The sequence below is a fragment of the Pyrgilauda ruficollis genome, unplaced genomic scaffold, assembly GCF_017590135.1.
Source record: "Pyrgilauda ruficollis isolate IOZ18807 unplaced genomic scaffold, ASM1759013v1 scaffold65, whole genome shotgun sequence".
NCBI lineage: Eukaryota > Metazoa > Chordata > Aves > Passeriformes > Passeridae > Pyrgilauda > Pyrgilauda ruficollis.
Genome location: NW_024528266.1, coordinates 206816 through 234431, shown reverse-complemented (window position 1 = coordinate 234431; position 27616 = coordinate 206816). Strand labels below are relative to the sequence as shown.

The 27616-nt window shown below is 37.5% G+C and overlaps 1 protein-coding gene across 1 annotated transcript in view; it reads right to left on the bottom strand.

Annotated features, from left to right (window-relative positions):
- The window catches only part of CCSER1 (coiled-coil serine rich protein 1), a 382235-nt gene that overhangs the window by 204345 nt on the left and 150274 nt on the right, over positions 1–27616 (bottom strand). The window contains exon 5 of the mRNA XM_041484265.1: positions 21593–21713. Within this exon, the coding sequence (XP_041340199.1) occupies positions 21593–21713 (121 nt within the window). The remainder of the gene's footprint in view (positions 1–21592; positions 21714–27616) is intronic.

The window sequence follows — 27616 nt, the reverse complement described above, 5'->3', positions numbered from 1 at the left end:
AAAAAACAAACAAACAAAAACTAACAAACAAACCCCAAACCTCATACTCATTTTTAGCTAGCAATCACAATGAGTATATTAAAAAAATAAACAACCTATACAATCAATGTTCTTGTATTTTTCTTTTTCCCAACAACATTTCAATTCTATAAATAGAACTATACATTTCTACTCCCTTGTGCAGTGATATTTTAGGAAATTCTACTTGTTCAATTACTGCCAGGAACACTGGACATCACTGCGAGCTTTGACCAGGTTGTCACAAATGAACCTATACAGAAGAAATATTAATAACAGTGACAGGTCTGCCCTTCACCAAGCAAAGACAATGTAACAGCTATGGTTCCTGTAACCAGTGGTATTTTAGAAGTGGAAATGCAGACTAGCATGAAATATGTTCCACAGGAGGCTGAGAGAAAAGGCAGCCATATCTCGCCCTTGCAAAATCCCAAGATTCTATTACACTGATTTTCCAGTGAGTTTCCAAGAAGATCTCACAACAAAGTCTGATAAATATTTAAAAGGAAGATATCAAGCTTTCAAAAGCTTAGAAACATTTGGCATAGCTTTAAATGCTTATCTAAAAGCTGAGCTAATACAAAGGCATTCTGTCTTTGGCTGACAGTTTTTCAACAGGCTGGTTCTTTCCTACAACAGTGTTCTGTTAATTTTAGAAATTCATTAGTACCAGAAACTACAAGTCAGCACTAATTAAAGTCTTCTATACAATCTGTTTCAGGTGTAGATGAAGAGCCAGTGTTAGACCCCTAACAATGCCTCCAGCCCCTGAGATCCAACAGTGCTGCTATTCTTGTCCTTAACTACATTTGCTCATTCTTGCATTGCAACAAACACAGATTAGATCTGGTCTGCACTCAGACCACTACAATTAATTAAACATAAATGGTTCATACTCAGAACTCAGGTATGCATGGGTAACTCCTATTCAGCTGAGGCACTGATTTCAACTCCCATTGATCAATTTCCTTTAATCTGAAGAACAACAATGACCAAAGTCCAAGTCCACAGGAGACAGCGGTGAAGAAATACAACATGCAGTGAATAAAGACACTGTTTCAGAAAAGATTTTGATCCAGAGTGACTAAAAGATACTTTAGGATTCTGATGTAATAGAATTTTTTTAATGAACAATTTTCTGTCATAAGAGATGCACCTCTAAATTGTCAGCATTAGCATCTTTTTGAATAGAAAAGACAAACATCTCCACTATATTAGCAAAATATACATGGAATGGTTAAATTTTCCACTGTACAAACCTGTAGCCATACACCAAGATTTTGATATGACTTCACACTTCTCAGTTCTCTTTCAAACAGCATCATGGAAAACCAGCTAGGGTACACTGTCATGAACAGCTGTGGTTTCCCAGCATACGTTGCAGGTGAGACAGCCAAAATGCACAGAGTATCCCCATACAAGTTCAGAAGGCTTTAAACATTCAACCATACAGAGTAACAACATACAACATCAGAAGGCTTCAGGCATCTCCTCATACAGAGTAACATCATGTCACTTCAGAAGGCTGCAAGCAACTGCTCCTCTTGTCCTTCAGCCCAGCCTTTTATCCCCCTCATGTCCATGCAGTGTCCCTGTGTGCCCTCTGCTCCCTTTGGTGATGGGTCAGTGCCCCTGGGCACTCCATGGCTCATTGCTGTCAGTGCTGCTCACCTGCTGCTCACAGCTGCACCCACTGGGGATGAGGCTGGCCACAGCCCCACCCCAACTACCACAAACTGTGTACTTACACTGTGGTATCAGCAGTTCCTGCAGGACTGTCGTGGTTTAACCCCAGCTGGCAAGTGAGCACCACACAGCTGCTCACCACCCTGCCAATGGGACAAGCCACAGAATCAGAAAGCAAAAACTACAAAACTCTTGGGTTCGCATAAAGACACTTCAATGAGTAAAGCAAAAGCTGCACATGCAAGAAAAGCACGGAATTCATTCTGTGCTTCCCATGGGCAGGCAGGTGTTCAGCCATTTCCAGAGCAGGGCTCCATCACATGCTTGGGAAGACAAACAGCATCACAATCCAAACATCCCTCATCATCATAAAAATGATCTCATCTTCCCCCAGCTGTATAGACTGAGAAGGTGCCACATGGTCTGGGATACCCCCATGGTCAGTTGGGGTCACCTGTCCTGGCTGTGTCCTCTCCCAGCTCCTTGTGCACCCCCAGTCCACTAAATTCTGAGGAGGTAAGAGAAAGAGAAAAGGTCTTGATGCCTGATTTTTCTAGTTAAAAATGATCTCATCTTCTGTTTTCAACCTGTATTCTAAAAATCCTAATGAGCTGAGACCTATTTTAATGAGTATTGTGATTTGCTCATAGTTAAGATTTATTTTAATGGTTGCTCCTAATGAGTTGGTATTTGTTTTAAGGATTGTCACAGAAGGATTAGTTTTACACAGCAAGTATAAAGAAAATAAGTGAAGAGCAGTACACTCTACTGGATATTCTATTTTACTATACAAGGCCACTGACTTTGACTGGGACGGGTTTCTACAAACGTCCCACTTCTGCTAATATCTGCTGCAGCACACTAAATTTTCTCCAGACCTTCACTCCTCTCCCTCATTTGTCTAGTTTCTGCTCCCAAGTGATGCTGAAGCAAGCAGACAGGTGCTCATCCCAGCCCCATCTAATTTCAAAGTGGGTTTGAATGAATGAACATGCTGCAATAAGGCAGGCATGAACCTTTACTTTTTATGATCCACAGCTGAGAATAACTATGCCTAAGCCAATGCTGCATGGACTCAGAACACTGCTGACAGTTTTCAATTTCCAGTTCAAGCAAACTGTGTAACTGTGTAGAAAGAAACCTCTCCCTAAATGCTCAGGCAAGATGCTTTAAGACTGCAGGTTAAACCTCCCTCAGTGCTGGAAGGTTTCCGTGCAGTCAATCACCATGAACAACATTTGGAGCCTGCAGAAGGTGACACTAGCCCAGGAAAGCTTCTGTGCAAGGTGTAGAGCTACCATCTGATTCAACTGGACTAGGAGAAGAACTTCTTTACTTATTCAGAACGTGATCTGGAATCTTTATCCATCCGATGTGTGTAAGATCTAGATTAAGCATCACCATCTGGAAAAGTAAGATCCTAAGTACCTAATAACTAATACTTACTTAGAACTCCATTACCCTGAAAGATTTGAGTCTTCCCTAGTGAAATCACTATGGGTAGCAAATTGAATTCTAAGTATGATTAATATCAAAAGTGAATTTTAAATGTACATGTAATGAGGGACAGAAAAGGTAAGATATCATCAAATTTCTTTTTAATGGTCAAAATGGTACAAGAGATTTTATCGCTCTACTATGTTCACCTCAAAAGAAAGAAATAGCTTAAATTATTCAAAATTAAAAGAGTCCACTCTTTACAAGGACACAACCTTCATCTGTTGGAATTACAGCTTTGTCCTTTGTATTTTCCCATAGCTGAAAATTTCTGACTAGTTCTGTTGGAAATAAGAATGCTTTTATCTTTAATTTCTGTGTCTCAGTACTTATTTTCCTGAAGTTCTTTAAATATTGCCATGCAAATGTACTTATATTTACATTTCACAGACACATATCATCCCAGCTACTTTGCTGAATGAAAGAACACTGGATAAAACAGCACAAGCTTGCTACAAAGACTTATGCACAGGCTTAAATTTCAATGGACCAGTCATTTGCCTAAATTTAAATAACTATGCAGATCTTCATAGTACTGTAGCTGAATTTTTAACATATATTAACTTCATTATGACATTTTCAGACTTCAGATGAAAGTGCATTTATGGTAAGTTACTTGAGTTCTGCAAAACTCAATACATCAGAACCTATGACTTTCAGACAGAAGCAATAAAAAAAGAATTTTCAAATCTTCTCCTATAGGTCTCTCTTGTCAGTGGGGGGTTTGAGCATAAAATCATGCATATGAATCCAAGTGGCTCTCATGAACTTTCTTGACTTCACGATGTCCTAATACACATAGCCACTGTGTTTCAGGGAAAAAAAAAAAAAAAAAAAAAAAAACCCAACAAAACAACCTCCACTATTTCCAGAAAGAGACTGAAAATCAGTAGCTACTTGATTTCTAAAGGTATTATTCATACATGATGAAGGCCCCCATTTTACAAGCACACATGCATGCAAGGGCATGTTCTGTAGTAGTTTTCTGCAGAGCAGTAGCACTGCTCCTGGCCAGTACAACTTAGTGGCCAAAAACATCCAGCATAATGCAGTATCTGGCATTTTATCATTAAATACATGAAACTTTTAGTGTCAGGAAATTAAATTCTGCATAGCAAATATGAACTGTTCAACTGCTTTATTACTGTATGTGTATTAATATATGAAAAGGGAGATTGTAATTAGTCTTTTGAAGATAGTAAAGCAGCTGCCACATTTATATTTATCCAGCTATTTAACTCATGGTTTAAAGTTCCTACTTTTAAATACCTTAATTCATCACTAGCTGGAGGAAGTAGCAACCTCACGACAGACATGACCTTCTTCAATCAAACTTTCCTAATAAATTTCGGCTGACCAAAGGTTTTCCTTCATTTCTGCTTTGACAGATGGATAAAGCCATTCGGAAAAAAAAATTTTAAAACCACATGCTTTGACCAATACACGATGTGATGTGCTCACACAGCCACAATACACATCCAAAGTGACAGATCTTTAGAACAGACATGAATTTTTCATAGGTGTGCTTGAATGAACAAGTTTATCCCTGTGTCATCAATATACAATGGGATTCATAGCCCCAAGAAACCTGAGCAGTAGACAGCAAGACAGCAAACCTGCCTCCTGCTCATCAGCATTCATAGGACACACAGGGATGAAGTGTATGTTTTCAGCAGCAGTCCTGACCACATTATACACAGCATTGTTAGAAAACAATGGTCTAATGTAAGCAAGTACAGACTCAAGTTTAGATGCGTCACAAAGCACAACAGCACTATCAAAATGATCAAATGCTAATTCCTCTTGTAAAAAAACCAAGACGATTGAACAAAGATTAATATTTGTTCTTCTGTTCACCACCACCAATGAAGAACGCTCACATGATGCATTACTCAGTGTAACAGGGAAATCATCAAGTTCTTTCCTACAGAATCTACAAAGTTAGAATAAAAAAAAAAAAGGGAAAAAAAAATCTAAACCATACTTGACAAAACCATTTCCTACACTGATTAACTCTATCAACCAAAAAAGAAATTGCTAAAAATAATTAATCTGTGTTATTTCTAGGTAGTTAGTTGGCAGCATACCACTACTGGACATACTCCAATCACTTTAGGTAGCATTTCATTCAAGGTAAAATGCTCTATATGTTTTAGTAAAGCTAACAAGTGAAGAAATTAATGTTGTTTCTGGAATCCAAGGAAGGTTGCTCATCTATTTTAGGTTTCTTGTTGTGGCATTGTATTGAACCACTGACACCTACAGGCATAATTGCATATATTTATTCAAGAAATATCTGTGCAGCTTCCTTGTTATGAGACAAGATACCTCTGAGGATAAGCAGCACAGGTGCCTTGGACAGCTTGATTTATTGGCAAGGTACACATGAATCCAATGCAGATGGAACAGGCATCCCATTGCATGTGAAGTACTTCTCCCCATTCACCCCAACAAAACTGCAGCTAAGAAGTAAATAAAATTCTTTCAGCATAACCAAGGCTTCTCTAAGCCTGTATCATTATTCTGGTTTTGCCCTGATACAAAGAAAAAGTAGGCAGCAAAACTGACCTTTATGAATCTTATATATGGTCAATTAAAGACCCCCAAAGATGCATTGCCCATGTATCTTCCCTATAGACTTGAAATTCTTACTGGCTGCAAAAACTAGTGCTCTGAGGATGATCACAGGGTAGTGTGATGTATTATTAAGTAAATTCATTTATAATCTCTGCTCTTACATTTTAACTATTTACTACTGACTTCATTTCATTATATATAATAAGGAAGCTATATTTGGAAAATATTCTAGAAAATATTCAGGGCCTAGGGAAAATTAGTTTGAAATTAAGGAACGCTGCTTACTTCACCTAACTTAAGGCAAATTGCAGCATAGAAAAGTAACTCTATCCCTCAAGAACATGTGTGAAAATCATAAGTAATTATTTTTAAGACAAGATTTTAAAGAATTAATTATCTGGTCCAATAAGAATGACTCTACCAGACTTTCCACAGAATTATGCTTTCTCCATAGTCAGTGCTAGCAAAAACAGGGTACAAAAGTAAGCTTTCTGAATGATCCATTTTGTTGTTTGCTAATTTTGCAAAGGTTATTTAAGAAAATAGGTAAATGTGGCCAATCAGGCCAATGCCACCTGTAAGATTAAGGGATGCAAGGTTGCTCTTACTCCATCAAAAAGAAACTTATCATTTTATGAAATATTGACTGCCCCAAATCACCAGAGTACCTGTAACACTGCTTATGAAGCCTCAGCAGTGGCTAGCCTTGAGTCAGCTTTCTCCGGCCCAGGTGAGGGAAGCAGTCTATAAAAATGTATTCATTACCTCTTCTTGCCTAAAGCCAGGCTTCTTGTCTGTCCTTTTTTACTTTTCCTGACATGTTCTGAGGTCATCTTTGGAGAAGCCATCAACAAGCAAAGAGAAACAGCCCCTGCCTTGTGTCAGTGCTGCTGAAGTTATTGCCCGGCTAGAGGAGCCCATCCATGCCCGTTCCTCCTGGCCATGGACAGGCTGTGCCTGTTCTCACTGCTCCTTTCCCTGGTTAGCAGAATGACCATCAGCCTAGATCGGTCAGACAGCTAGATGGGAAACGCAGCTCAGACAAGGATTTCAAACAGGTAACGCTGAGCTCTAATCATTTCAGTTCTGGCAACAATTTGTCTGCAGACAGCGCAACAGATTTGTCTCAGTCCCCATTAAAAACAATTTTGTCACCTTTTCACTATGGCTTTGAAAAGGCTCAGGTTGGCAGTGGAACAGCACATGAAAATCATGGCAGCTACACATTTGGAGCTTATGCCACCTGCTGTGGTGCTCAGTGGAGATTCCACAGGGGACTGACAGAAGCCAGCACAAAACCATCTGTAACACAACTTATTGGCCTCCTTCTTCATGGAAGAGGATGTCAAGGCCAATGAACATCTGGGAAGTTGAGAAGGCCACTGAGATACCCAGCATTATCTCACCCTAGCAGTTAAGTATTCACTTGTTCCTGACAACAACTTGAAGTTACAAGTTATTAAATGATCTGAACAAATGAATGTGGGCGAAAGTGAAAATCATTTATGAAGAAATATGCTTTCCCCAAAATGCAGAATCCAGAAAGATTGACTTTATAAATGAAACGTGGTTGCAAGATATAGAACATGTCCTTCCTTTTTACTGATGACTTGTAAAAAACCAAGACCTGCATACACAAGCAAAAAAGGGTCTAAATCTAGAGACTTTCCCCTCACATATGACTGTACACACAGATGTCACTTACACCCAGGTCTCTCAATAAGGATACAGAAGGATTTCCTGCAACAATACAGTCTTGTTTTTTCATATCCAGCTGCAAAAAATGCTGTGCATCAACCTCACAATAAATATTGCATCCAAAAAGGGTTGCGACTTTTAAGTATACCTCCTTAGTGCCCCTAAACATGTTTTTCTCAATATATATATTCTTCCTTCAGTATTAAAAATAAAAGAGCTGTATGGCACCTAGGATCACAAGGTAGGCACCCACCTGACAAGTAAGCACAGAAAATTAGATGACAAATTTAGCATAATTTACATAACTGCTGGATTGTAGTTCAGTGTCAGCACATTCCCACATCTGAAGTTTGAAAGATACACAGAAATAGCACAGTATTGTTTAATACATATTTAAATAATAGCTGACAACACACTTTTCAGACAGTTTGTTTCTTTTAAAAGGAATCAAAGAACCTTCTCCATGTTAAATTCATTGCCATATTGTGAAAATAAGCTCATTCACTTGAGCTACTATTTTTTTTATTCCAAGGGACCACATTTCAGATGATCCCAAGTCTTGCATACAGTTTCCATGCAGGACTGAGCATTCCGGATGATTAAACTTTTAAAGTTTCCTCAACAGATAAACAAACCCTCTGATTTAGATCAAGTATAAAAGACCTAAATTATATTACATACATATATATATATATAGTATATTTTAACATTTGGTCTACTACAAAGTTGATGCTGTAATAAGTACCTGTCTGACATTCTTTTATTTTAGCAAATATAAGAAAATTGATGAAACAATTATAATAATTAAAGTTAAAAAAAAAAAAAGGCAGAACAAGGAAAGGTTAACACCTGCCTCAGCAGTAATATTAACTTCAGCATACATAACATGATTGTGCAACTCCATTAGAAAGCACTTCAGCTTTAGTGAAATACAGAGTTGATAATTTTCCCCACTTCTTCCTACTCTAACTTGTTGCTTCATTATTTCCAGGTTATGAGAATAAACAGAAAAGTATGTGAGAAAAAGTGTTAATCTATAGTACAAATGCCTTCACCTCAGCAAATTTATGAGATAGGATTAGATCTCTTATAAACAGACCCAGAAATAAAGTAACTCATCCACGTTGCCCTTTCTTTCACTAGTCCTCTTTGCAAAGCGCTTTTTGCTACGCAACTCAAAAAACCTCTAAGTCCAAAAATTAGTGGCAGAAAAATGGGGGGAAAGCAGGAAGAGAAAATATGAAACCACCAACATATTATACAGAGAAATTTTAAAGCCATTGCTTTAAATATTTTTTATAATTTAGCCTCTTCCTTGAAAAGCTTTCATAGAGAGAGAACATAGAATGAGAACATCATTTCTCTTGTATACACAACAGTGACTTGCAATACTGAAAAACCTTTCTTTAACTGTTCCCATAGTAACCAAAATCATTCTTTGTATTTAATTGTTGCCTTTTCAAATATTATCTGTCTTTGTACCTAGAATCAGTGTGTTCTTTTGCCATCTAAATTACGGATTCCCTGAAGTCTATCAGGCATTCATTATAAATTCAGGTTTGCTTTCAGTAATTTGAAATTTAAGGCATTTACTACATTTAAGTATGTAATATTGCAATAATAAAACAATTCAGGAAGAAGAATGTACGTATAGCACAAAGCTAGACACATCAAATATTGTTTTCAACAGGTGAATTTTAGTAACTTCAAATATGAGGAAAAACAAGCCTTGCTAAAGCTCACATCAAAATTCCCTACCTGAATGGCTCCCTTTTTGAACTATGACTCAGCTTCGTGATTCATTTCTGCTACATGTCTGGACTGAATTCCAAGCCCTGTTAATTTATTCCTGGGTTTAGGTGACGTCTTCAAAAAACAGAAGTAATTTCTGAGAGAATGAATCACAGAATAATGATTTGCCTGCTTAAGTTTTTTTTTTTAAATAATCTGGATGGTATTAGCACTGTATTTATTCTCTGACTTGAATCTACAGCACAGTTAAGAGAGCTGCAAGTAGAGAACTTATTACTATTACACACCTGGCTTGCATTGTTCCATTTCAAGTCCATTTGATATCACACACTAGTTTTATGTGTTTGTTCCAAGAACACCAGCACAGGCTTCAGAAAGTAATAGGTAGTCTTACTTCTGAACACCTGTGCTTTCTCACTGACCCATAAATGTTATTTTCTATCTCCTCCATAAATTATCTCAAAATGAGTTCACTGTTGCTTGGACAAGAAAATGAGGAGGTTTTTATTTACCTATATTAGAGTGCTGAAGCATACTTTGTCAGAATTGACAACAAATAATCAACATAGCAATGTTTATCTAGACTGTATCTCTGAAAATATTTATATAGAACATCTAAATTTTTCCAGTCAAAAGTATCCATCACTTCCATTTACACAGGTCCAGATAAAGAACACAAAAATAAGATTACAACATTAGATTAAGTTTTAAAAGGAATGACCAGAAAAGGGCCCAAAACACACCCCTATTAATAGAGGGTTCTTGTAGGACAAAATAACTTGACATCATCTCACCTTTTAGTTCATCTGTTGAAAAGGAATTCTGTTTCTTCTGCTCTGCCTTTAAACTGAGTGCATGTGACCTTTTAGATTGATGCAATCAAAACATCAAGAAATGTATTCTAAAATAAAACAATGCTTTTATTTCTTGGTTCTCATAATGTATATTCCAGGTTGCTTTGTGGCTCTGACTTGAGGTCTCTGTCACTTTGCATCTGTGGCTGCCATGAGAGATGAGCCCTGTTAACTTCATGTGTTCTAAAGCAGTAATCTGGGCACATATTAAAACTGTACATAAATATGTCAATTTTGCAAAAGGACATAATAACTGGAAGTGAGGATGGAATGCTCCTGAAAAATCCATATTGAAAAGTCTGGGTAATGGGTTGGGGATGGAGCAGTAGATGACTACAAAAATTAGAGGAACATTACCGTATTTCTGGATGAATACCCTATAGGCTTTCTGCATAAACAAATGAACAAAGAGACAGACAGATAAAGAGTTTTATCAAGAGTACAGTTTGTAAGCATGACTAATTAAAACATGGGGAAGTTTACCTCAAAGATACCTCACTCTTCCCCCTGCCTGTGCTTCCCTTGATTTTTCCCAGTGACTCACTCCTAGTAACCTCCTCCCTGTCTCCTACTTGTATTGCTCATCACAGGAACTCTCCTGGGATTAGAGGGATACATTGAACATATAAAACAGCTGATCTGGGAGGAAAAAGGGGTGTAACCTATCATATTTTGATGTATATCTACTTGCTTTTGAAAATGCCACCTCACACTTAGATGAAAGCATTGGCCTCTTTTTCTTTTCCCGCTTCGATTTTTTTAAGATATTTATAAAAGCTGTACACAAGCTGATGCTGTGGCTGCTGAGAGGAAAGCTCTAAATCTGGATTATTATTAATATTAGGCGGATACATCTGCAATACATGCTGTTATGCATTTAATCAATGCAGCAGCAGCAAATATTTTTTGATGTGCAACAAAAGCTACATACTACTCCCTTATGTAATGATTAAGAGAGGATTAAAACACAAAACCAAAACAATTGGAGTAAAATCCTACCACATCCACAAAGAACTAGTAAATGGACCTGGAAGCACACAAAATACTTTGAGTTTCAGCACAGGAAAAAAGCCAAAGGATATTCTTTCCTCACAAACATCCGTTTAGATGGTGGCTTCTGCAGCTATTGCTGATAAAAAACAGCTGGGCTAGTTGATGTCCTCAATATAACAGAGTTTAATCCTGCTCCTGGAACCCAGGAGGAAGAACTTGCACTTGCTTTGTAACGGTACAAATTGTTTTTGTAGCATTTAGCTCTTTTAAATTCACTCTTATTTGGTACAATATTTTGTCTTCACGGCTTAACACTACTGCAATATAATTGCAAAGTTATGTCTTAATCCAACTGTACCCAAGCTGCACGTGTCCTGGTGTCATGATGCACAGTCTTTTCACTTTTATTTCCTCTGCTTCCCACCTCCCCATTTCCCATCTTGCTTTTCATTGGTTTTTTTAAGCAGTAGGTGTTTTATACATCCCATATGTTGGCCAATGCAGCCAGTGTATTGACTGGTAAAAAACAGGAGGGTGAAGAGGAGATAAAGAAAGAGCAATAGCACCACTTCTCCTTTTTTAGCTATGGTCTTCCACCTCTGCTATCAGTAAATCCATGCAAGTAAAAATAATGTATTCAATACTCACTGCAAACATAGATTTTGATAGGTTATTAAAATTACTGCTCCCAGGGCTATTCACAGATACATTGAAAAATGTACATGGTAGAGAAAGAGGAATATTGCCTCTATTTCTTTGTTACCTCCAGTAAAAAACAAATAAGACCAAAACAAACTGGAGCTAGAGGTGGGGATAAGGAGATTGTTCTTAAAATTATTTGTGTCCTTCCCTGGTATCTCTTTTTTACTCTGCAAAAGAGAGCAAATCATGTTCTTAAAAATACCAATATTTAGACTATGCACATAGCATGCAGGTGCGGATATTTTTTCACATAATTCCTTCCCTCTAGGATGCAGGTAATCTCTCAACCTTAAGCACCGTGAAGCAGTCTATATATTTTCAAGCAGTATCCTGATTGAACTTACATTTGCTGCAGTGGTATTCCTATTTGAGTCATGATGATATGACTCAAAAGTAGTATATTTTCTAACAAAGCTAACCCTAACACAGCCACTGCACAGGGTGATGGTTTTCAGGAATGTTCTGCAAAATACCTGGTTTAGAAAACCCCACAATAAGCCAGCAATAACACCACAACAATACCAGTATTTTTCACCAGTTAGATTCAAAAGACTACCTGATAATGCTTTCACTGGAATTCTACAACGAGCTGTGAAACAGCACAGCACAATAGTCCAGTAGTTACACCATGCAATTATAAATGCAAACCTACCTAGTTTTTCTGTGGCATCCCTCCTTTCCCCACGTTCCAATGACAGCAAGAAATAAGAAATGCTGTTCTTTGTTATGCTTCAGAGAAATTATTAAATTACTGTGAAAGTGAAACAAATACATTTCTGCTATGCACTTGAACTGTTTTTTCTAGTTTTAATCTACAATACATTTGTCTAACCAAATAAAGTACTTTGCAATCCTAGCATTACACATACACGCATATTTCCTTCATATTTTTCATTTTAGGATGCTTTAATTGTTCACAAGTAATAACATAGTTGATTAATTTTTATATTTTATGCTGCAATTATGTTTTGAAATCTAATTTGTAAGAATTGAGGCTGTACCTTAACACAAACACCACAGGCTTCTAAATTAAAAAACAAATGATCCCCTGGTTCCTCCTCCCCCACCACCCCACCCTCATCTCTTCAGCATTTAGATAATGCCACCCCAGACCCATGTTTCTGCTGCACAAAGGTATAGACCAAACCTGCCTTAATTTCCTTGCAAGGGGACAAAACACAACCACTGGTCTCAAACAGAACTTCAGTTATAGTTTAGCAACAGCCTATGCTTTTACAGACTAGAAAGTATAATTCTGTTCCTGGTGTGATTCCTGAGATTGAGCACTTCCACTTCCATTAGTGAGAGCTTGAGTTAAAGAAGTTTAACAACTATATTTGCCACAATTTTACAGCAATTTTTGTATACTTTCAAGATTTTGGATGTACAAGAAAAAGGAATAAAATGGGCACAGCTAGCACTTCTCTCACTCTCCCCCCCATTTGAGTGAAGTGGGTTTGCTCCCAAATCTTTGGTTCTGTACCTGGAAAGCATCTTCCTTTGGTGAAGCTTCACAGCAAATTCTCCTTAATCAATACCAGGCATCAAGGTGAACAACAGGAGCTAACACTGCCTTCCCAACTGATGTAGGATGTTACAAGAACTGGTTATTGAAACAGAAATTTAAAAACTGGTATATGATCTAACCTGACACCCAGACTGTCTAAAAAAAATGGCTTTTTTGCAATGAAGCATAAATCCAGTAAGGCCATTATTTTGGGGACTCTGTGCTGCCCCAAAATCAAGTGTCTTCATCCCTTTGAATAGATACCTGGTAAATAAAAGCTGCCAATCTCCTTTAACACCTGAAACCGAGGGCATAGCAATGCTTGTTCTGAATGTCTGCTGGGATGAATTTAGGCTGGATGAAAATGAAGTGTCTTTTTTCTTTTAAATCCAAAGTCAATGAGTGAGTCATTTTCTGCATGCCCCACTGCAGTCCTGAGTGGCTCTGCAGTCCTACCAGGAGATGATGGGTGCTCTCTTCAGGGCTTAGGCAGCTGCCATGTAAGATAATAGAAAACTCTGTAATTTTATTAGAATAACAAATGATGCGAGTGACTAACACTACAACTTACAACAGCAGCTCTTCAAGTGGAGGTGTCCAGATAAAATAATTAATTTTCATTTGCCCAAGGCTGTCTCAAACATCTCTGCCTGCATTACCTATAGTAACCACCCTCTTCAAGGCTGATTGACCCAGGTAAGATTTTACTGACTTCAACTACATATCCTTTTAGAATTGTTCCAGACATTAAGGAGTTCTGACATATATTAAAAAAATTTCTATTTCATTACACAGCAAAATCTCAGCCCAAAATTAAAATACACAACTGTGTCTTATGGTTCCTTGTTCTAATTAAAATGTACTTGCCAAAAATATTTGTCAATGATTACTCAAGGCCATCAGTTTAGAAGAGTTCTTGGCTGCCAAGTGTGAGACTGCCACTTTGGAATTAAGTTGGTATTTGTGATCTGACTTGTAATTCTCAGTTATGTAAATACAGTAGGCACTTTCAGATACTACAGTACATATAGGTTAAAACTTGCACTCTGGAACCCAGTCTTTCTTAAGCACCTGCCCTTATATGTATGTAAGAAAGGCATATTTTTAAATAAGCTCTATAACCAAATAATGCAAAATTACTTATCTTGATCTATTTCTTTTGGGGAAATTTGTGGACATGAAGGACAAGCAAGTAATGTAATTAAAGCTTCCTCTATTTCAGAAACACCCAGTGGAGAATGTCATGGTTCACAGAGAACAGAGAAAAGAAGGATGCAAGGGAATGCACCGATTTTCATTTAATTTACAAATTAAAAACATTTCTCAGACCTGATAAATTAATTGGTAATCTTACTCCAAAGGACATTCTTTTTAGAGTGATGGCCAACACTAGTATGTCATTATGGTATCATAAAGTTATAAAATTTAATGTATCTCAATGAAACAAAATGATCTTGCTGTAGGCAAAGCTGTTTCCTAAATGTCACTGTGATTTGGTGACAATGTTTTTCTTATGTTAACTTCAGATCTAGTTCAGAAACTCTAGTTGTAGATGCAGTTATGTTGTCCAGTGCTTGCTGCTGAAGCAGGGGAAATTTGCATTCCCAATTACTGTAACTGCACTGTCCTTGTGCAGTTCAATGTTTTAAATCAGCTTTGGCCACACTCTGGCAATGTACATTACAGTAACTGTATTTTGACTCAAAAAGTTCTATCCAAATTTTCACCATCTGGTGCTCAGAAACATCAGCAAAGTTGTATTATCCCTACATATTTTTATTTCCTCAATTTTGTTTTATTAATGAAGACTAGCTACACAATGATACAATGCACTCATCTCACTTTGCAGTTACAATTATCTCAACTAGAAAATGCTGTGGTTTTCTTGAGCCTCCACATTTTGATTCAAAATGACCTCATTAAGTACCTTGTTTAACATTCCACCCATGTATCTTTTCGTCAAGTTGAGTTCAGTCACATCAGTAATACTTTAAGGGAAATGATTGAAGCATTCACAGTTGATTGTTTATTAGAAACTAAATCTCTTCTCATAGGAAAGAGGAAGCTTTCCAAACAATGCAAAGGATCACTTGCAAAGTCCTTGGCAGGGCTACAGATAAAAATCTATGTTGCACCCTTCCTCCACAGGAGAGCTGCCATCATTCCTCTCCCTGCTGCATTATTCACCACCACACAGGAGAAAAAGACAGGAGCTGAATTACAAAATATTGAAAACAGTAAGTACAGTAAGCGCAATTAGTTAGTGGCTCTCAAAAACCAGCTTATTCAACATTTGCAACTCATGATCAAATTAACCTGTACAGAACTGCTTAATCCCTCGGCTGCAAACAATTGCCTAAGATATTTAAATTACATATGCAGATTGCTTTCCTGTCAATCTCACCTATAAACTGATGATTGCAGTGACTGAGAAGGAGCATGAGAACTGATGATACTCCTGTTCTATAACCAGATATAAGGTTTCTTCCATATTCACTCTGCAGTGCAATTATATTTCCTTTGCACAACTGTTACCTATAATTGATTTTACAAAATCTTTTGCATTTTTGCAGTGGCTGGACACGGAAAAAAATAGAAACAACAAAGTCTGGTTTATTGTTCTGCTTTTCCTCAAAGCAAGAAGAAATAAGTTACCAATTTGAGCAGCCTAGACAAGAGGAAATGTCAGGTAGTAGTTTCAACTAGTTAGGAGACAATAAACAAAGTGTAAATACTGTATTTTTACTATTTTCTGAGAAGTTTCCCATTTCAAAGGAGACATGAGTACAGCAAAATAATTTCTATTCCCATTATGTGCAAAAAGGAATACAGGATGCACAAGGAGGCCATGTGACAGACAACAGAGAAAACAGAAATTTTCAGTTTCCCTTCAAGTCACTAAACAGACCTTAAAGACTAACTAGCAAAATAGATAAAAGAATGTGCAAGTAGACCACTGACAGCATAAACACACTGTTTATGTTTACTCCATTTCAAAGTATCTGCTTTAAAGAAATGGATTTAAACGCTACCTCTCCTACCTGTTATCAGTAAAATGTAGTGCTGGAGAGTATACTGCAATCCAGCTGATGCCTCAGGTTTTTCAGCTGAGCTGGAACGACTTTCAAAGCATGGTCATTCCAGAGCAACACTGGGCATCCCTATTCTCTTCTGCATTCTTTCACCCACAGAGTGGCACATGCTTCCATAGTCCATTGTCCCAATCATCCAGAAACTGAAACAGTACACCATCTTTTATCTGCTTTTCCAGACAAGTGTGAAAAGCATTCCTGTTTCACATCACTGACAGGTGCCTTTTCAAAAGGACTGCCCAAGCAGACAGGAATCCTGCAGTGGACACCACTGCCTGACAACCTGGCTGCTTTAGAGACCACACTTCACATCCCCACTGAGGGGCTGTAAGGACTTCAATGGCGTGTCAGATAGGCAAATGTGATTTTAAGGCCACAGAAGGACTTTGCCAATGAGGTAAGAACAGGATGGAGTGGCAGGGTGGCCTGGCTCATCCTAGGTAATGCATCCAGACAAGGACCCTTTGGCAAACTGTGGAGAATCATGTATGCTGGTATCACCTCAATCCCTTGTTTACACCTTAATTCAGGCAGAGCCATGACTCAATAACAGGATCATAACAGAAGCATCCAAAATTACAGAGGTAATATAAGATCACTGTTGGTTTGAGGGGAAAGACAATCTTCCCTGGGGTTTATCAAAAATGAAAAAAAAAAAAAATTAAAAAAAATGAAAAGAAAATTCACAACTGATTAAGTGAAGACTAATACATAATCAGCTTGGTTTGAACTTCTTTTGAAAGGAATTCGGCAAGGCTTCAAGAGTCAAAAAAGATTACCAGTCTTCTGATGCACCACTTATATACCTACTTGAAACTCTGAAAAGGGAAAAACCTCCTAAATTTTGGAATATGCTTACTGCAGCTAATAAATTTAGTCTCTATATGCACCAAAATCTTCCTACATTGGCATAAGAGCTCTAATTCTCCCCCTTAGCAGCCTGTTTCCATCAGCAAGCACCCAGGTAGTCACTGTGATTTCAAGAAGCTTTCTGATGTATTCAATCTCACACTTAAGAGCCTTGCTCAGGTAAGTACAGTTACAAGGTACAAGTGAAACAGCTTTGGCATAGACAGAATATTGAAAGGACTCACTACATAGGCTCATTCAGGCATTTACCAGAAAAAATCTAACTTGATCTTATGAGTCTGAAGAACTGTCAAATGCTGTGTGACATTCAGAATCGTAAAATAAAATCACTGACTATGTTTGAGTTGGAAGGAACTTTTAAAGGCCATCTTATCCAATCCTTCTGCAATAAACAGAGACACCTTCAGCTAGAATAGGTTGCTCAGAGCCCCATCCAACACCACAACTTCTCTGGGCAACATGCTCCAGTGTTTCACCATCCTCACTGTAAAAGCCTCCTTCCTTAGATAAAGTCTGAATTTACCTTCTTTCGGTTTAAGGACATTGCCACTTGTCCTATCTTTTTTGTAAGCTCTTCATCTGTAAATCTCTCCTAAAACTCAGGAAAATATTTCTGACATGAAAAAGAATTGTCAAACTACTGTGTCTACTTAATGACATAGCAAGAGCTGTAGCTCTAAGAAGACTTTAACAGCAAATAATGCCTTTAAAGTAAAAATCGAAATCAGAAATATGACAGCAGCTGAAGTATTAATGCATAAACCACCCTTAAATTAGCCAGCTCAGAGGGTTGCATGTTGCCATCACTATTCTGAACTGCAGGGCAGTCAAATCCAAAGAAACACATCAAATGACATGGACAACTATTAGCCTAACTTTAAATCTGGTTAAAAAACAGTGCACCTGAACTGCACTATACTATTTTCATGCTCTAGTAGCACATGAATGGTTTTCCATGTTCAACTATGAACTATCACACAGCAGAAGAACATTGTCTGCTCCAGAACTCAAGTGTCTTTAAGACACTTCTTGCTCCACACTGCCCCTTGTAGGCTGACCTTTCAGCCAAGACTTTGCCCAGTGAAGCTAAGATCATTTAAAGCACAACGTACAGTTCCCTGGGCCATGCATGCTCTCCCATGCTGCCTCGTAAGAACTTGAAATTGAAGTAAGGATTCCTCATGCCATTGCTCTGTGCCAGCCGCTGATTTATTTATATTGGAATTCAGATAGGAAGGACTAAAATTAGGACTCTGTAAGCAGAATTCACTGTTCAAAATGTTCCAATTGTTTTAGCATCTGGGCACCTTTGAGAACAACTGACTGATGTATCACTATGGCAACACAAAGAGGCCTCAGTAACTTGAACTATTAAGACAGCAAGAGGTTTTTAAGGCTTTTATTTCTACAAAATATAGCACAGCTAATGCAACGTCCTAGACAAAGTGGAGGACTGAGAAAACAAAATAAGGAGGAGCTCACATTTCCTGTTTGTCACCCTAAGCTCACACTGACCAGTGATTTTTCTGCCTCAATGCCTGTTGTAGAAAGGAAAGACAAAAACCACAAAGGCATGATCTTCCTCTTGCCAAATCCATTCCTGGTGAATAACTGAGGTAGGGATTTTGCCCAGTGCACAAGCAAGGAGTCAGTAATTACCCGGCTGCCACTATGAAATTACTCCCCAATGAAATGGTTTGAGCTTCCAAGAAAAAATGCAGCAGGGGGGAAAAAAATTGGCCCTTTACTCCTGCAATCCTGATAAGAACTTATCACAGACACTTAATATCTCGTTAAGATTTGCTGCTACCACTTCTGGCACCATTTGCTGCTTACAAAAAAAAATACATTAGGCAAATACATTATTTAAAGCCACTAAACAGTTTCTTTCTAAAACAAAATAACATCATTAATCAAATATTAGACAAGTAGCATTAAAGGCTTTTTCTTTTTTTTCCCCTGCCCAGTCTTCACAGTTTCTTGTGTCAGGAATGTCTTGGATGTAATTTTACTGTGCCATACAAGAGAATAATTTTTAGCTATTTGTAACTGTTTAACATTTTATTATCATTAATATGCATCTTATCTGGTTTGGATTACAGACTTTCTTGTAGCTTTAGAAAGCATTAGTTATTCTAAACATACTCTGTCCCTGCAGGGCCTGAAGGCAGAAACTTCTCCCTACAGGACCCTGCTGGCTGGCTACTGCTCAGCTCTCTGTGATATGCACCATTTTTGGACATGCAAGTCCAAACCATATAGGTACACAAAGATAAGTATAAAAATCAAAGCATCATTGTTGTTCTCCAAATTAATTAAGTATCAATAACTATAATCCTCACATGCAGATCAGCTCATACGTGGAGCCTGCATTCCTGTCAATGGAATTCAAGAAATGCCAAGGGCACGTTTGCATTGGAGACAGATGGCACTGGGATACTTAGACACAGGAATTAGAATCTGTTGTGCTTCCCTTAACTGGATATGAAGAAAGCTACCTGCATGTAGAAAGCACAGGGTGAAATGAAAGATCAGTATATTGATATTTCATTCATAATGCTGGAATTTTTCCTGAATGCTTCCTACAATTACTTGAAGGTTTCTATAAAATCTACCGAATTCCAGTTTAGAAGTTTTTCCAGCAAGATGGTTCTGTTTAATTTCAAATATACTTGTCATAAGTGTTGGCTTAAAGACACTTATACACTGATACAGTTTCATATGGAGAAGTTCAAATACATTTAATCTGTTTAAGCACAACCTTGTTCCTCATTGAAAGAATTCCAGAGCCACAGGTCATATTTTTAAACGTTAGTATTGGAAGAGTAGCAGAGGTTAGAGCATGTTTCTAAGACCACTGAGTGCTTAGGAAAAGTTATGTCTGTGTTCTTAGAAGATAGCACTAATCAGGTAGTAAAAACAAAAAAAACAAAAAAAAACAAAAAAATAAACAAAAAAAAAAAAAAAAAAAAAAAAAAAACCAAAAAAAAAAAAAAAAAAAAAAAAAAACACACCACCCCAAACATGCCCAAAATCTGGGAGGTGGCTTCATTCAGCACATGCTGAACAGATATGAGAGTTTCTTACTCTGAATTCATAAGAGATTATTAAATGCTGAATCTCATCACAGCAGATGAAAAAGCCAATCAAACAACAGTGCAGGTTTCCCTTTAAGTGAAGAAAAAATGTTCTATGCTGCTTTGAGCTAACCAGAAAGATTATTCTGGATTTCAGCACAGTATTTTAGAGTCCAGTGCCTTCCCCATCTCTTGTTATTCAGAGAGCCCCACAAAAGAAGCACTACAACAATCAGCATTTCAAACATAAGGCCCTTGCAGTAATACCCAGACAGTAGGTAACACACTGTGTTAAATTTTAATACAGGTAGTCTAGATGAAAGGGGTTTATCACCACATTGAAAAAGATACCACAGCCAGACACAGATTTAAGCCATAGATCTGTAGCAAGATCACAACCCATCTAACCTACTCTAATCCTCCAGTGGTGTTTTGGATGGTTCAGGGATTTTGGGGATGTGCGGGGATGTTTTAATTTTCTTACAGTAACAAGCATGCAAGCCAGGACTCCACAGACAATTTTAAAGCTAAACTTGTGCATACAAAGAGAAGCAGAGAACATAAACATAAATGAACAGGAATGATGTTATCCATTGTCATATTTTTAATACCTTCCACGCTTTAAAAGGCACAGACCTCAAGTTTGTGTTGTGATAAAGCCTTAGAATTATGTTTTCTTTCTTTTCACAAAAACAAAATTACTTTTATTCTCCAAGGACTCAATCACTAAGAAATAACCATCTTGCCTAGTATTGCAAGGCAAATATTACTGCACACTCTGATTTTCATCTAATGCAAGATATAAAAATACATTGTAATTAAGTAAACAAAATTTCCCTGGAAAAACATTCTACCACGCTATTGAAGATGCTTCTTGTGCCACAGAGGTAAAATGGTCACTGAAAAATACTGAAATATTGCAGATGAGCTGCACATTTACAAATCACATTTATAAAAATCAACTACTTGCAAGAATGAAAGGACTATTTAAACAAAAAGAATCACCCTATCAAACCTGTTGAAAAGTCAATTTCTTGGCATATAAAGGCCCATTCCCTCTATAAATGTCATTACCCAAAGTCTTAGCAAAAATATGTAGGCTAATGAATAAGAGCAGCAGCCTAGCCTCAGGCCAGTTTCTACTTTTGGAAACACCTATGAAAGCCCAGATGAAAGAGAAAAGAGGGTGTATATGCATATCCATGAGAAGGAATCTGGACTGGTGTTTAAACTGCACTTCCAAAAGATCATGTTATTTGAATAACTCACTGTTTGGACACATCAGGCATTATCATCTGTTCTTTTTTCCTTGTATCCACGGCAGTCTCCACAGGGGTGAGTACTACAGCAGCACACGACACTATTGACTGGTATGAGTCTTCCCGGCACACTGCAAAGATAAAAAGTATCAGTGTTAAACAGCGAACTCAGTTTGCACTTGAAAGGAAAAAAAAAGAAAAAAAAGAAAAAAAAAATCTATTCATACTGTGATAAACACAAATGAAAATAATTAATCAGGCTTCACTGTGGCCACATGCAATGAAAATGCCATTATTTTTCACGTTTCCTAACGTGCTTACTCTGCACATTTTTTGCCATTGACTGATCACTCACTGAGTTTTACCTAGCACAACATCTGCTGTCAGCCTGCTCTAGCTCATTGGTGTGTCTGAGTCCTAAAAGGACTTATATTTCATAAATGACATCAGAGCATGATTCACTTCTTAGTTTTTTTTCATCACAGACTGAAAATAAGGGTGAAAATAATGAGTGGTTTCCAGACAAACCTACCCCCTTCAAAAATTTTAGACTTTGTAAGAAAATAGATTTAAGAAAATCTAATTAGTGATTTATTTTTCACTTTTAACTGTTGTGACTCATTTTACTCCAAAAAGGCCAAATCTAAATGGTCTAGAAGTGAGATCTGATATACTGACTCATGCTTTCTTTTAATAAAAATTGTATCTGTATTACTGTGCTGAATGTTACAACTTAGACAGTATTTAGAGTCAGAAGAATGATCACACACTTGAGCTGAGCATTTGGCTCAATTAGAACTAATAAATGAATATCCAAAAGTTTCTGACCTCTGAACAGGCAATTATATTACAATACATCAACATTCTTAAAATGTAAATTTTAAGTGTCGCTAGTAATTCAGATTTTAGGAGTGACCACTCCTACTTATTTTCAAGCTATAGATTTCCTTTACAGTCAAGACACGAAAAAAAAATGAAAGCTGGAATTGAGTTGGTTTCATTGAACAAAGTATGACAGCTTCTTATCTTACATTTGGTACTTGAATGTGTTATATACAAGCAAGAAGAAATGTGGGGACTTGTGTTTAAACAGAAAGACACAGAGTCTTTTATAACACACAGAACTCTTTCATGAAGTGTGAACACATGCCCACAGAGCCAATAACATAGCCTGTAAAACCAGAATGACTGGTGCAAATCCTGAGCAATTCAAAACCACAAGAACACATTTCACAAGCGCATACATTTATAGAAGATTGGTACAGCTGGGAACATTGAACTGTGACACTAATTTATTATTATTCCGTTCTCCACAATCACGTGCCTCCTTAATGCCCACGGAAAACCTACCTTTGGCATAGCCTATGCTCCCTGTACACAAGAAGCAAAACTGGAGTAAAACTTCACCCATACTGACCTGACTGGGTCAAGAACAGCTAACTGTGCCATTTTACCCCCAGGGCATGAAGCACCTTCATCCCAAACTCAGCACACACCAACAGGACACACTGGTGCTCCACAAACACCCTGAAACACTAACAGGAACAAATCAGGTCGGGGCTGGTTATTTCTACAAAGGTCTTTTTTTGGTTTCTGAGCGGTTGTGAGCCATTCAGCAAGCAGCACAATTGGCCAGACCACAGGCAGCTCTGCCAGGAAGGAAACCTTTCGGGGAGTGCTTGTAATTGTATTTAATTTATCTGATGTTGTCCAGCATTGTTTATGCTTGTGTTTTAAATATTAATGTGCACACTGTGCTAAGTGACTAAGCCATCTAAAATGCCCAGTATTGGAACAGCAGCAGAGGTTAGAGCATGTTTCTGAGACCACTTCCTTTTTCTTTGGAACCAGCATTACTCAATACTTTGTCACTACCCTAGACAAACATCTTCCTGTATTGACTACAGGCATGCAAGTAAGATTTCTGTTATAGCTTGATGCACAACACATGAAGATGAAACTAATGCAAAATACATTGAACTAAAGAGACAGCATAAGAAAAAATGGAATTTTTGGTGATTGTACATCCTAGTATATTATGTACCACCAGCAGACTATCTACTACAGATTCTGCTTGGTAGGCGCCAAGTACTTTACAAAATACTATTTTCTCATTACATCCAGCGACTGAGTATGTGCAAAAAAGAACATTAATGTCTCTGTCTCTTTATTTACAGTCAAAGAATTGCAAATAGGCTTATCATAGTGCACACCAGTGATATTCAGCACCCAAGTTTTAACCAGTTATCAAAAACACTGATAAAACAGAACATAAAGGATGAAGCAAATACACATTTTTTCTTCAGAAGACCTGTATTACTACTAGAGTATCAAGTTATTACTTTAGAACTCGTAAAAGGTCTGGTGACAAGCATCACAAGGGAGGGTTTGCTTAGATCAGGCACTGTCCATCACAGCAGTTACAAAAAAAGATATAAGAGGGAATCAGGAGTAAAAAGAAGACACTGCAAGTCTCCCACTCTTTACAGAAATTTCATTAATGAATAAAACTGTGAAATTGCTTTTGTTTAATAATTAATGCTTTACAGGAGTTGTATAATCCCCTAATTTACAGCTGAAGACAAACTCAGTGGTCACCCAGTGACTGCAGCTCATGGAATGTATTATCCCCCCATTCTAGACAGCAATACTCTTTGGTCTTGCTTTGGAAAACCACTACAATTCCTCCTTTTTATCTCAATTCTCTGTGCACAGTCATAAGTCATTATGGGACAGTATAATTAACTAAAATGTCATGAAGAAGTAATGGCACAGCAGCAAGTAATTTTCACCTACGGGATTGTATGCTCTTATTACCTGTTGATAACCTGCATTAAAATAATGAGAACATGCCTGAATGTGGACTTGCAACTTTAGCACTGACAGGGATTGGCACTGTTTTACTTAAGACTTATTGCATTTTACATTTCAAACTCAACTCTTAAGCATAGCTTCATTTCTACAACTTCATTTTTTAATCTACGAGTGGCTTATGTTACCCCAAAAAAAGACCATTCATGATGTTCACACACTGTGCTCTTTATGAATTGAAATCTGTTCAATCCTCAAGATATCACAAACATCAGAAAAACAATTACTCTAAGGGTTCGCTGCTTTTAATCATAAATCCTCTCACACATCAAACTTGCACCTTAACATCCAGCAAGAACTTAAAAATTTCACCTTCCCACATGAATTGGTAAGGAAAGCACAATTTTCCGTCATCTCAGTTAGTGTTTGGCAAAGCCATCAACGTAATCAGCTGTCTCAGCCTACTATATTATTTCTGATGCAGAATGATGGAAATAACTGTACAAGTCATCAACAAGGGGAAAAATCAGCCCATTTTATACCACCTGTAGCAGCTTCTTCAAGAAACTAACATTTAGTATCTCAGAATGTTTTATACACTGAATATCTTCAGGGGAAAAAAAAGCAATTTGCATGCAAGTGAGATGGTATTTTTCAGTCCTTTATTCGCAACTCAACCATTACATGAACAAGCTAATAATTGTAGTAAAGTAACACAACCGGAGGAATATCTATGTGTTATCATTACAGGAACATATTTTCCTAGTGAAACAAAAGACACTACCTACAAATTACAAGTCATGTAAAGGAGAGCTCTACAGAAAGGGAAAACAAATAGTCTTAACTTCATATTATAAAAGATCTGTACTGCTTTTGAAGCTGCACGGTTTCTCCCCAGATCCTCCAGTTTAATCATGCATGCAGCTTGTTTTCTTCCATCGCCAAGTGTTTTAAAAGTACCCCATATATTTATCACCAGGAGTGCTGGCTTGGATTTACCCTAGCTGGTTCAGGCAGTCCCAGAACATCATTCACTATCAAAACAGATCTTTACATCTGGAGAAGAAAAACATTAGGTTTTTTTCTCTTTGCTCTTTCTTTCAAGAACAATGAGAGTGACTAATTAAACATTTTTTCTTCTACTTTAAACCAACCAGTGAAAAGTTTTAATTCCCTAAATAGTAGGACAGTAGGAAGCCTTCAACAGCTACTGAATAGAATGTGTTTCTCAAGAGAATAAAAAGATTTTTAGGCTCTAGGGATGTCATTTACATCATCTATTTCAAACACTTAATTGTACACACTTCCCCCCCGCTTTTTTTTAATTGAGCAGAAAGAAAATCTGGTTATCACTGCTTGCTATGAAAAAAAAAGTCTCCCTTGACACAACATGCAAAATGAAATTAGCAGCAAGTACTACCTGCTTAGAGAAAACAGAAGGGAAATGTTCATATGCAGTGTGCAATGAAGCATAAGGGAATCATGACACAGGGACACGAAAACAGTGAAGTATTTCTTGATTTCAGAAATCTGGGCACTTATCCTGACAATCCAAAGTATTTACATTTATGCCTATGAAATTTAAAATTATCAGTTCTCATTATTCAAGAGACAGATCAAATCTGGAAACAGACGCTATTTTATACCAAAAATCCTTCTGCTTTGGTAAAAAACTAGGCAAGCAGCCAGGAGCATGGAAGGCACTAAATGCTTTACCCTGAAAGATCAGTCAGCTGCCACTGTAGGAGACGGGGGACTAGAGCATGAGGGGGCAACATCTGGATGCCAAGTATCACATCTGACATCCCTTTTACTACCAAAGGCCAGACTTTATGTTTTAATAACTCTGGAACACCAATTCTCATTGCAGGCACCAAGAACATTTTGGCACATGGTTTCTTAAATACCTCTCTGCCACGAAGAAGCTCAGGAAATGAGTCAGCCTCTGAGGTGGTCTGAACAAAGGACAAGAGCTGCAAACCCTTATACAGGTTCCTCAGACAAGGGAAACTCACGACAAAGAATTGTTACACTTAAAACAGAGCTTTTGCTAAAACAAGCTAACTAAACCCAAACCACAAACCCACCAACCAACCAACAAGGAAGAGTGCATACACCATAAATTCCTTCAGTATATTACAACAAGAGAAGAGCTGATGAAAGAAAAAAACCACAACATGCAACTCAAGTTATTTTGCCAGGAAAGCCGCTAACATTAGAAATTACATATAAGAGAGGATCTTGAAATCCAGTCTATTAATTCTGGTATGTCCAGGAAAAAATGTGACTAACCACCATGCTAATCCCTTCCTGACTGCACAGATATAGCCTCTGATAGCCCTAGGTCATTCAGAGAGCTCAGAAAAGAACCAGCATTCTGATGTCTTTCAATCAACCCCAAACATCACCTGCAAAACCAAGTGTATGAATTCAGTTCCATACCCTCTTTCTCAGCCCCAGAAACACAATAAAGTCTTTTACTACTTTGTTATTAAACCCTAAAGCCCAAGGAGACATTCAGTCTCTTTAAAACAACAAAAAAGGTCAAGGTACTTTATGGGAAAGCTATTTTTGCCCATCTACTTATATTAGAAAAAGTTCAATATTAAAAAATAATAATAAAAATGCCTAATTTTCCTGCTGCTTCATCCTAGATTTGATGATGGTCTTTGGAGAAAAAAGGAAACTAAATGAATCTCTGTTTTTTATTAGTTCAACAGTTTTTCTAGGGCCTCTTGTTCCCTAGAAACAGCTACATTTCACAATATTGGCCAAGTGAATACTTAAGAGAATGAGTGTATATGCTCACAGTCCCCAAAGGGTTTGCTGTAATAATTTTGCAATAAAACCACAGGCCTGGTTCTTAAACACAACATAGTCACAATCAGAAATTTTGTAATAGCAACAATTACAGGCCCATTATAGGCAAATTAATTACTTTCTATCAGGTTCTTATGTTTCATGGCTCTTTTACACAAAGGCTGCACACACATATCTGCTTTGTGCTATCTACACTGGCACACAAACATGAAGGGCACAAAATGCAGCATGAAGCAGGAGCCAGGGAATTCTTCTTACATGTCAGCAGTTCTGCAGTGATTACCTGCACCCTTGGACTATCTGCAACCTTGGTCTTAAGTTTGTTTGCTGTCATAAGCCACTGTGATAACACAGTAAGAGCCACAACTAAAATTTGAGTCTGGTGACTTGTACTCCATGCATA